This window comes from Sycon ciliatum, chromosome 10 (genome assembly GCF_964019385.1).
Source record: "Sycon ciliatum chromosome 10, ocSycCili1.1, whole genome shotgun sequence".
Lineage (NCBI taxonomy): Eukaryota > Metazoa > Porifera > Calcarea > Leucosolenida > Sycettidae > Sycon > Sycon ciliatum.
In genome coordinates, this window is record NC_088652.1 from 24954379 (window position 1) to 24967060 (window position 12682).

At 46.4% G+C, this 12682-nt stretch overlaps 1 protein-coding gene across 1 annotated transcript; it reads left to right on the plus strand.

The window, feature by feature from the left end:
• Positions 1-10334: 10334 nt before the first annotated feature.
• LOC135825576 (zinc finger protein 271-like) lies at positions 10335-12436 on the plus strand. The gene has a single exon (XM_065338185.1). The coding sequence runs from the start codon at positions 10507-10509 to the stop codon at positions 11908-11910; it is 1404 nt and encodes a 467-aa protein (XP_065194257.1). The 5' UTR covers positions 10335-10506; the 3' UTR covers positions 11911-12436.
• The last annotated feature ends 246 nt before the right edge of the window (positions 12437-12682 follow it).

Genomic DNA, 12682 nt, shown 5'->3' on the forward strand with positions numbered 1-12682 from the left:
CATGTAGCTAGTTGACATGATGAACTGATATTGATGTTCTTTCTTGTGTCTGTGGAACCGTGCTATGACTGCGCCTTTGGTTTTGACCGTGAGTCTGTCTATCCAACTACACTGTATTCAGTTTGATTTGGATTTTGTCCGACGACCATGGATTTCTGCCGCTGTGCCTCTAGACTGCTGCGTAGATTGTTGGAGCTGTGGTTTGAGGCCAAGACAAGGCACCACACTCACGACCGAATTCATGAAGAAAGCCGGGTACGAAGAAGAGAGTGGATTGCAACTGAGTTGAAGAACGGCAACCGGCGGGGCAGAAAGCTCGACATCAGGAAACACCACCCGAACCATCGCGTCCATGCACACCGAACAAATAAAAAGAGCACGACTTCGCAATTCAGAATCCGGGCTTCCTTTGCTTCTTCATCAAAACTGGACACAAGAACAAGTACAGTTTTAGATCTCGAACGTTCTGCTTTCCGGTTTCTTGCAAACATTGGTGTGCTTCGAGATATTCAAAATTTGGCGGGTAAGAAAAACAAGCCATTCAAGCTTTGCAGTAAAAGGTCTGGTGTGACCGCGTCACAGGGACCACGCAAGCCAGCTGAGCGCCAGCGATAACAAGCCCAAAGTGGCTTGTTTCGGTGTGACCGAAAAAAAAAAAAAAGGCGACTCCACCTCCCTTCAACTGACCCGCATCGTGCAGCAGGTGTGCCAGCATAGGGGTAACAGAGCGCTTGCTGGTATTTGCTTCTTTGCCTTGGCCAAGGCGTTTGATACCGTCTGGCATCGAGGACTTTTGGCCAAGCTCGAGCATGCATTCAGGGTGCGTAAACAACCACTCTCCTGGCTGAAATATTATCTCTCTGGGCGTTATCAGTACGTAACTGTGCTTTGCACATCCTCGCCTGCAGAGCCAGTATTGTCAGGCGTTCCTCAAGGATCAATTCTTGGTCCCCTACTATTTATAATTTGCGTAAACGATTTACCTGCAGTCTTCCCTGGAACGTCTCTGTTTGCTGACGACACGATCCTTCTCACCTCATCAGCTTCCCTCACTGGCCTGAAAAACAACTTGCGTGCTGGCATTCAGGAAGTTCTTTCCTGGATGTCGTCCTGGAGATTGTCCCCAAATCTATCAAAAACAAAGATCATGCTCTTCCCGCCCCAGCCAGAGTTCACAACCCTCATCCATGCCGACTTCCCAAATCCAATTGACATCGTGTCTTCTCACAAACACCTTGGCATTGTGATTGACTCTGCACTCTCTTGGGTGCCCCACATCGAATATATCTGTAAAAAATCAAGTAAATCCTAAGGAATTCTCCCCCCCCCCACTGCTCCTACCTCCCACTTTCTTGCAAGCTTCATTTTTGTTAAGCCTACCTTCGCCCAATATTTGATTATGCCGATACGTCTTGGGTTAGATTATCCTCTTCCGCTGCTGCAAAGCTTGAAATACACTACAAGAAAATCCGTAAAATTCTCCTCCGCCAACCCCGCATGCTCTAATCATCCGCCCTTTATAAAATCGCTCTCACAACCCCGTTATCACATGGACGCAGTGCACACCTGGATTCTATTGTCCATTCTATTAAGCTTGAGTTGTGCCCACCTCATCTCATGTGTTTTAATTAGCTCTCTTCTCTAAGAACTAGAAACTCGCTCTTACTCCCTAAGTGTAACTCATCCACTCTTTTGCGCTCCCCTCTCTTTATTGCTTATTCTTTTTGGCTCACGCTACCCAGAGAAGTTGAGGATCTGATCTCACTCCGCCTGTTTAAGATCCGTGCCGCCCCTTATTTACTACGACATAAATAATTCATTATCCACATGTCCTTTTCGTCTCTGTGTCTTTCACTGTTTTTGACATTATCTTTCTTTACGGAGTTGTTGTTGCTGTTCATTTTGCTACTCCTCCTTTTTCCCTCCCCTTACTTTTATTTATCGCCGTGGTTGGCAATCACCCACATCGGCCCGTGTTTCCACCGAGTCTTGAGATGTTGTAATAAATATAAATTATAAAAAACCACCGGGGCTCTGGCTGCACGCCCAGAACGAGTCATCCGCTGCTGTGGTGGTGGCCAAGGTGGAATATCTCTACTGCTCACCACTTCGGCCAACTCAATTTCGCGAAGCTTGCCGCTGTGGGCTGTCGCACACGACACTGCCACCGATACACTTCGACATGGGGCGGACGCTGGACCAGACAACAAACAACCGAAAATTTCACCAAGCTCGCCGATGTGGGCTGTCACACACGAGACGATCCTAGAGATCTTAGAGGTCCTAGAGGGTAGTGGCGTTCCCACGGCGGATGCGGAAAACTCGGCTTCCAGCCGAGTCTCACACGAACCGTGAAATTTATTATTTCATTATTTATAATGGACGATCGGCACTGGACTGCGGAAGGGAGTGTTGACTCTGATGCACTCTCCCCACTTCCACCTTTAATGATATGGACCACCAGAAGGTCAACTGCGTGTCTTCCACCGGCCATTTTACCATAATTTTGCGGTACGACTTATACAGCTCATCAGCCCGCATACGCCGTTAGTGAGAATCAATTAGCCACCTCGGATGCCTCCTTTGCCCATTTTACATTTCCACATACCGTATTCAGCCCTTGGAATATACCATCAGTTACCCCCACGATTCTGCCAGATCGTCCATGGTTTGACTTAACTGTCAGGTTCACGGACCCTCGACCAGAGTTCCAGAGGAATGAAGGTATAAACACTAATGAAGTATTAGCACCAGCTTTCTAACACTCATGCTCTAATCTCATGACATAGACAACGGACATTGGCAAAATAGCGCAAGACAGCGGTAACCAAACTGTGACCTATCCAATCCCAGTTTTAGATCACTACACAGGACGCGGACTTTGGCCCAGTGGTTGTGGGCTTGCCTGCGAATCACAAGGTCCCGAGTTCGAGACCCGCGCTGGGAGCAGGGAGCTAGCAAATGCGGTGATGCATGCGTGAACCACTTTACATGCAGTGAACTGCGCCGACACCCACGGTCAACTGCGTGCTCACTACTCCTAGTGAGGGTAACATGGATGCAGCTAACGAGGTTAGCCCCCTTGTCGGGCATTGGTTGTGAGACTGACCACCTCACCCTCAACGTTAGGCGCTGCATCTGCCACCCTGGTATCACATGCATGGTGGTGGCCTGGCACATGCTAAACTTCCTAAGCTGGTTGTGTTTCTCAACGCAATTGTATAGCCGGTGGTAACGCGGACGTGCAAACTTTACTTACTTTTTACACAGGACGCGGAGACGGAGCGTGCGATTCGGAAGGTGGCGATTACTCAAACAGGTCCTCCGAAGTGGACCTTCGCAATATCGGACATGCCCTAGTGTAACTAGCGTATCTGAGTATGCCAAACATCATGACTGTCAAATGATCAATAAACAGAATACCTCGGCGTCGTGTTCTGATGAAGATAAGCAACTGCTAGCTTGCTGTCCTCAACATTATACGTCGCTCAGCAAGGAAACCGGGGTGTCACGTTATCGCCAGCATTATACTTATGTGTGATCGTGAGAAGTCACGTTCTCAAGAAACACCGTATAGATGTAAGCATTGCGGTCAATAATTATTTTCTACTGAATCCCGTCTAGCATTTCATGAACGTACACACGCAGAAGAAAAACCATTCAAGTGTGAAATATGCGATAAAACCTTCAATCGGCGGTATTAGGGAGGTTTAGTTCCTATGTAACGGAAATGGGTACGTGGGTGATCCACGTAAAGTGGATGAAGGGCACCCAAGTAACAATGTTGCGTTTAGTCACACGGAACAAACAAAAGCATGAAGCGAAAAGCCCAAACCTGGTCAAGGACGAAACTATCCAGGCCTTAGAAGCTAATCCAATATTTTGATTTCGTGCTTCGGAAACTTATTCAGCTGAGCACCCTCACAGCTCGCACAATGCGCTCCATTTTGATTTTCACCCACGTTCTGGCGGAACGTGGGTGAGCCTCGATACGCGGTATGTCGCGAATCCGAAAACATCTGTACGTGGGTCACTAGTGCACTGAGTATCACGTGGTACACACACGTAAAGTACCCGCGGATTACGTGGACTAAACCTCCCTATAGTCATGGACGAGTTCACTCCGGGGAGTACTTTACGTGCAAGTACTGTCCTAGATCATTCGGTAGGAACTACAACCTTACTGATCATGAACGTATCAATACAGGGGAGAGACCGTTTAAGTGTGATCATCGTGACGAAGGTTTTTACGACAGTTCCACCCTTTGACGTGATAATTGTACACATAATTGTAAGAAACCTTTCCAGTGTAAAGAATGTGGCAAGTTATTCACGCAAATGTCATCTCTCATCTCATCAACGCAACCATAATGGAGAGAAACCATTCAATTGCAAAATATTTGGAAATATTTCTCTCGGAATTCCAGTCTAACCGTCCATATTAGAATCCATCCTTCAGATAAACTGATTAATCGTGACAGGCCTTTCACCACCAGAACACACTTGGTCTACCACGCAAATACTAGCATCTAAAAGCAGAAGGCTTGTTTTTAAAGAGTATGGCTCTCGTGCCTTTTTTTTCATCCAAAATCCCAACTGTTCAGTTTGTGAACTTTTGTACATTGTCACAGGATATTGCATATATAATCAATTTTTCGCATTTCTGATGAGTAATCAACGTGGAGCTAAAAGTTTAATAATAGCTATGAAAAGTATGAATGCTGCAGACATCACCACGCAACATGTCAATTTGTTCAAGGTTTGGTTTTGTGTGTTTCCAAAATCGATTTTCACGCTTCGATCATCAGTGGAAATACGGAACTAAAGAGATCAAGGGAAAAACAAAGGTTAAAAATCCAAAGAAGTGTGACACATGACGGGTAACTTGTGGTAAGTATTACAAAAAGTGAGAACTAAAATAAAGAGTAAGTGTGACAAACGGACATGAACAGTGCAGAAACAACTCATGAACACGGGGTGCAAACTTACGAAAATAACCTAAGTCCTAAAATATGTTATTTTGCTTACACAAATCGGGCTTATGCGTACGAAAACAAACAGCTTCAAGGACCTTCAACTGCTGGACATAACGGGCACCACACAGTACGGAGAAGTGGGAATCATCATAAACACTCAAACAATCGGGACTAAATAACAAGTGCAAGTACACAGCTGACTTCTTACGAATTTCACCCTCATCAGCTCCATCACCTTCCCTGCCACCTGACTCCTCCTCGTCCGTTTTATCACCATCACCACCAGCCGTCTCATCGTCATCCGCCTCGTCGTCATCCGCCGCCTCGTCATCACCCGCCTCGTCGTCATCTGTATCCTCGCCGTCATCCGCCTCGTCGTCATCTGTATCCTCGTCATCCGCCGCATCATCACCCAACTCATATTCACCACCAGTCAGTCGTCTGATACCATCCATGTTCTCCTTCCTACGTCTGTCCCGTGCCACTGTCTTTACCTCATCTACGTCCCGAGATTGTGTTCCATTTTGCCCCCGGCTTCCTGTCTCCTTCAATGCTCCGCGTGGCCCTTGGCCATTCCTAGCATATATTTCGGTTAAATAATGGGCGGTCGACCTTCGTGGTCTCTGGACCCACGGATCAAGCGCCGGAGGGTGCTGCGGTGTCCGCACAGCCGGATACTGTGTCAAAGAAATGGGATCAATTTCTGTGATTGGCGGTACTGTCGTTGTTGCCGACTCTTCCCCAACCCCAGCCACCAACGCCACTGGTGGTGGCTCCGGTGGCGGCAAGGGCAACGGTGGAGAAGGCACATTCGATTGGGTTAGTGATCCACCACTCTTCCTCTGCACCGTGTGTTCGACTTGCTCTGGTTGTGTCGGTGGTAGAGGGAGCGGGTTCTTGCGTGGTCTTCCCCGCTTCGGGCGCCTCGCTTTTGCTGCGTCCGGCAGCATGTGAAGTGGTACATGCTGCTTGATACGTGCGCTCAGGTGTTGAAGGGTCCTACCAACGTACCGGCTATCACAATTCCGGCACTCAAATGTGATGAGTAATTATGTTTTTATTAACCTACCTTGCACATACACATAATATAAAATAAACATGCAGCTATGAAGGGCACACCTACCCAGGACATAGAGTTTGGAGTTACATGTAGTGGGTGCTGGTTGCGTGTGAGGCAATGTGGCTCAACGCAGAGCACGAGAGAGTGCGTGGCTCGACTTAGAGCACGAGAGAGAGAGAGAGATAGATAGATAGAGAGAGAGAAAGAGAGAGAGTGGGAGGGTGGCTCAGCATAGGGCACGAAAGAGTGAGTCGCTCAACATAGAGCAACATAGATCGCTTGTGTTGCTTAGCAAAGAGCAGAGAGCGATTGAACGAGGTAAACCATTGTCGTTAATAGTTTTAGTGAGGTGGCAAGAAAAGAATTCAGAAGCCAAACACTTCTGCTGAGAAAGAAGCAACGGAAAAAACTAAGTCGTTCGAGCTCTCCAAATCGGTGTGATTTACAATGTATGCTCGATCATTGAGCTGTTAATGCTGCGCAGAGCTGGGATAGAGGCACATTCCTTTGAAACTTATATCTGCTTGCTACACTGACCTGTAAGAGCCACCCTGCACCAGAGTCAGAACAGACGCATGGACCAGTGTACCTTATACTTGCATGATGCATGCAGAACGGAGACAGGCGTGGAAAGAAGTTGATGGTATTGTCTTCGGACATCCACCTGAGAGGTGTGCGACGGCCAACGGGTTGACCGACCTTCCCAGTCACTTCTTCCCGCGACACATGACTGTCCGGCTGATCGTTCATCTATGAATGGTGCTCTCGGTGCTGCTTCTTCTTTTTTAAGACACAGGACCAGGATCCTGCAAGTCAGTCGAGAGCTTTTCCGTGCCTTTCTGCTTGTTTTTATTAAAAGATTAGAATCATTATCCTATGTTGTGTGAGGATACAGCAGGATAGACCAGGGAACAAGTTGGTATCTGGCTTTTGAGGTCCAACACATGTAAACCTGAGAGGTAAAGGGCGAGCGACAGGTTGACCGGCCGTCCCAATCACTTCATCCGGAGACGACCTGGCTGATCACCACCAATCAGCACGTCCATCAGCACCAGTGATTGCGTATTAGTTGACAGGTGTAAGTGTGCAAAGTTTTCTTTCTGTATGCATGGCACAGGGTCACGTGCACGAAGATAACCAGCTTCCAACACCTTTAACTGCTGAAAGAAACGTGCCAAGCATCGGATGAAGGGGAAAGAAACAGTGACATGAGGAGATGGAGACGGATGATGATGAAACGGATGAACAGCATGGTCAGGAGAACCGCAAGGGTGCGCAGGATCCGGAAGTGGAGGAAGACAGTGATACTGACGAGGAGTAGTTCGATATCAAAAATAGATTGTAGAACAAAACATAACTGTGTTTGTAGTATTTAGTACTCCAATTATTTATTCATATCTCTAGGGCGGTCCTCACAGACCTATGGTCTCCTTACGGCGTACTCTAGCCAATCTAGAATTGCGATACGAAATTGACTTCGTGAAGCAGCAAAGCGGACTGTTACCGGAACGGAGTTCCAGCGGTCGGCGGCTAGATCAGAAAGAGAGGAATAACCAAATCGAGAGGAGGCTCGTACTGTATCCACGAAAATTAACAAATTCAAAGGACTACACTTATTCTATGTGCACGGTAAAAAAGTGTAAGTTTTCGAAAGACCTCGCCCATACTATTTTAGACATGGTCAACGTAGCTCGCTTAAGAGAGCATGTCTGAGAATACCAAAGTATGTGTGCAAGTGGATCTCTCCGATTTCGCTCAAAATTTGCAGGTAGGTTTCCTTTGGGGTGTGGATCGATTGTGCAAAGCCCTTGAAAAAGTTTCTGAAGGGAACCTTGAAATTTGCATACCCCTCAAAAATGGCCGAAATATCACATTATTTATGGGTCTAGAAACGAGTCACGCCACAGCGTATACGAACAAGCTATGAACAAAACTCCATCAAGCCAACATTGCCTCACCTTAGAAGAGTTCCTGGAGCAGTACCGCTTAGCCACGCCAGCATCCCAGAAGACGAGGTCCATCACCCCCTGACGCCACAAATGATCGTCTTGAAAATAGCCAATTAACAAGCGCTGGCAAAACAGCCAGCTACGTCCTCAATTGGCCAGAACTATACACCGGCAGATAGTAGAACACCTCTTCAAGCGCTGAGGACATGTCCCCCATCTTCCTTTTGGGGTTTTCTTGAAATAAACTTTTTTGAATTTTTCCACTCGACCATGCTGAAATACGCCCAAAATCATACCTGCGCAGGAAAGCTCGCCCTTCCGCGACGTCTCCTCAGCAATTTCTACTCCAACACTACTCCCAAAGCCGCAGAACAAAGTGTAGTGTTGACTCTGACAAGGAAAAGCAGCGGTGATCACTTGTCACTCCAAACGACAAGCTTCTCCTTGTGCCACCTATAATGTTTTGTGCAACTGTTGATGCAAAAGTGACTGAAGGCCTGAGCGCAGTTTTTGATTATTTTTGCAAGATGCACGGTGAGATCGCGTGCTCTGTGACGTAGGATGACGCTTCCTGCATCACCATACGCAGCCATCGATCGAGAATGTGCCTGGAACGCTACTCGGAACAGACCATGATGGCAGAGGTACGATGAGCTTCATTTCCTGCTTGAACTGCTGAGAACCCCAACAAACTGTCCTAGGAGTGTTGCAATCGCAGCAAGCCGTTGAAAAATGCCCCCTACAGCATGGAAAGTTATTCGTCTTTCACCCTTACCTCTTTGAATCCCGAACATAGTCCAACAGTAAAAGTCCCTTGTTTTCATGTCGATGCTCGACAAAAGCGGCTAGCTCGGTCCCTTTGTGTTGACTGGCACGCGAGCAGCACTGGCTGCACGCACTTGTCGCGTGAACTGCATGAGAGATTTCTTACGTAATAAAGAATGTGATTTCATCATCATTTCACTGGTCTTCGACCTACATGGTCAGGGAAAGTCCCGGTTCGTACGCCTACAACACGGTCAGCGTGTTCTTGAGCGCAGCAACAACACAAGTGTGATCACTTCCAGACCAACGGGCGTTCAAGGCGAGTATACAAGCGCACTTGACAAAGGTGACTCTGAAATCTCGTGAGCCGTGGGCCACGCAACTTGGCATTCTTGCGTCACAAGGCACGTGATTTCACCGTGCATCTTGCAATAAAATTCAAAAACTGCTCTCAGGCCTTCAGTCACTTTTGCATCAACAGTCACACAAAAAATTATTGGTGGCGCAAGGAGAAGCTTGTTGTTTGAAGTGACAAGTGATCACCGCTGCTTTTCCTTGTCAGAGTCAACACTACACTTTGTTCTGCGGCTTTAGGAGTAGTGTTGGAGTAGAAATTGCTGAGGAGACGTCGCGGAGGGGCGAGCTTTCCTGCGCAGGTATGACTTTGGGCGTATTTCAGCATGGTCGAGTGGAAAAATTCAAAAAAGTTTATTTCAAGAAAACCCCAAAAGGAAGATGGGGGACATGTCCTAAGCGCTAGAAGAGGTGTTCTACTATCTGCCGGTGTATAGTTCTGGCCAATTGAGGACGTAGCTGGCTGTTTTGCCAGCGCTTGTAAATTGGCTATTTTCAAGACGATCATTTGTGGCGTCAGGGGGTGATGGACCTCGTCTTCTGGGATGCTGGCGTGGCTAAGCGGTACTGCTCCAGGAACTCTTCTAAGGTGAGGCAATGTTGGCTTGATGGAGTTTTGTTCATAGCTTGTTCGTATACGCTGTGGCGTGACTCGTTTCTAGACCCATAAATAATGTGATATTTCGGCCATTTTTGAGGGGTATGCAAATTTCAAGGTTCCCTTCAGAAACTTTTTCAAGGGCTTTGCACAATCGATCCACACCCCAAAGGGAACTTACCTGCAAATTTTGAGCGAAATCGGAGAGATCCACTTGCACACATACTTTGGTATTCTCAGACATGCTCTCTTAACTGTTTTACGATCCTCTATTGCACTTCGCACTATGCACGTATTTACAGTACATTCACACTCACTTCTCACTACATATCTAACAAGAAACTTTGCGAGGTTGCACTATCCTAAGTCTGGTGTTGAATGGGGCCACTGTACTGCATGTGTAATCTGTTGTGATCCCAAAGGAGGTGTGAATGTGAAGAGGATAATTTGAGAGTGGGAGAGCCTGGTGTCGGTTTGTGGGTGTCTGTGTGTTTGTGACGGAGAAGGAGAGAGAGAGGGAGAGAATTTTGTTTAGTTTATCCGAGAGGATGCGTGCGTGACTGTCAAAGAGTTTAGTGCTGAATGAAGATGCTGGAAATAGATGTGGACTGATGTGATGTGACGTGACGAGTAAGCGCGGTGTTCAAATACATATTTTGGTAAAAGCCAGACGAAATTCATTACACAGATATTGTCCGCAAGTAAGGAGAGTTTCTTTTGGCACTTGAATATTTGACAATGTCAGGTACTTTGGCGTGTTAGGAAGGAGAAGAAATAAGGTTGTGTACGTACTTCAGTAAGTGAATGATGGCTGATTTAAACTGGACATCCGAGGGGAGTGTAGCCTCTGACACATTCTCACAATTGCCACCTTTAGTGATATGGACCAGCAGAAGGTCAGCTGTGTGTCCTCCATCGCCTAATCCACCATCTCAATGCAACCCTTATACAGCTCTTCACCACGCACACCCGATTAGTGGGAATCAAGTAGTGACCACAGAAGCCCCCTTCGGCTGTTATGCGCTGCAGCATACCTCATTCAGCCCTTGGAATACACCATTAGCTACGGGCAATGTTCTGCTGGGTCATTCACGGCTGGACGTGACATACCAGTTTAGGCATCCTCGACCTGAGTGCCAGAGGATGCAAAATACAAACTCTGGCGAGATTTCTGAATCAGCTGTCGAAAATCCATGCTCGAATGACCAAACACCGCCAATAAACATTGACCAAAGTTTGCAACACAGCGATATCCAGACTGTAAACTGTTCAGTCTCAGTTTCAGACCACTACACAGGCCACGGTCATGGAGCGTATGATTCGAAAGAAGGCAATTACTCAACCACGTCTTCCGACGTGGACCATCACAATATCGGACATGTTCAAGTATCTCCCCTATTGCCTATCGTATCTGAGGATGCTGAACACGAAGATCGTCAAACGCTCAACAATCAGTGTACATCGGAGTCGTGTTGTGAGGAAGGCAGTCAACTTCTAGTTGACTTTCCTCAAGATCACACGTCGCTCAGCAAGGACCCCGGGGTGTCACTTGATCGACAGCATGATACGTGTGATCGTGCACATTTACATTCTGGAGAAGATTTGCATAAATGTAAGCATTGCGATCAATCATTTTCTACTCAATCCCGTCTAACATCTCATGAACGATATCATGTTGTCAGTCATGGACGAGTTCACTCGGGGGAGAAACCATTTACGTGCAAGTACTGCGCAAGAGCATTCAGGGTGAAATGCAGTCTTACTGTTCATGAACGAATCCACACTGGGGAGAGGCCGTACAAGTGTGATCACTGTGACGAAGGTTTTAAAACCAGTGGAGCACTTAGAATTCACTTACGTAAACATACTGGCCAGAAGCCATTTCAGTGTAAGGTATGTAGCAAGGCATACCGACAATCATCACATCTCACAAAGCATCAACGCATCCACACTGGAGAGATGCCACACAAGTGTGAAGAATGTGGTAAGTCCTACAGGGAAACATCACTTCTCACAAGTCATCAACGCATCCACACTGGAGAGAGACCTTACAAATGTAACTTTTGTGACAAGGCATTCAGGCATAAGTCATCCCTCACAGACCATGAACGCATCCATACCGGAGAGAAACCATTCAAGTGTAAAATATGTGGAAAGTTCTTCTCTCGGAGATTCAGTCTAACAGTACATGAAAGAATCCACTCTTGAGAGAGACAGATCAGCAATTGTAACAAGTCTTTCAATGATTAAAAAAAACACACGGAAGACCGTGAAAATAAAAAAACACCCTTTAACAAAAGGCTTCTTTACATAATGATGGAACATGTTTATAATAGGTCCGTTTTGAAGTATAAGTACCCCAATATGAACTCCAGGTCACTGCTTGCATGCTGAATTCTACATTTTGTAGCCTCTCAAACATTATCATTATCATTGTTTTGGACTTGATATATTTTACAGTTTTTTGATATATCCACCATTCATAATAATAGCTCAGGTCCGCTGAACATGCGGCTAAATTTTTGATAAAATCAGTATTTATCGTGAATATTTATTCTTGTGCACGCATATCGGGTACGGATCCTTTGCATAGAAGATACGCTGTTCTGTTTTGAAGTTCGCACATGATGTTGAATAAGTGAAGTACTTTGTTCCTGTATTTACCTTTATTCCCATTTGCATCGTCGTATAGTCCTATTCTAGGCAATGTCAAAACCCGAGATAAATTACTCAATGTTCATTTGCTCGACTGAAAAACGATTTTCTAGCAGGACTCAAACCTGTGACAATCGCTTATGCCCAGCGATTCTTCACCAGTGAGCAGCCTACAACTTGTGGTCATCTAAGCAGCGACCGTTCAACATTTCGATCAGACTGAGAAACTCTCGCGTCCTGTGAATTCACACAAGCTGGTGTGATGCAAGAAACGTACATGACGTTTAGTGTTTTAATTGTGATGCGTTTACATACTGCAAAACTC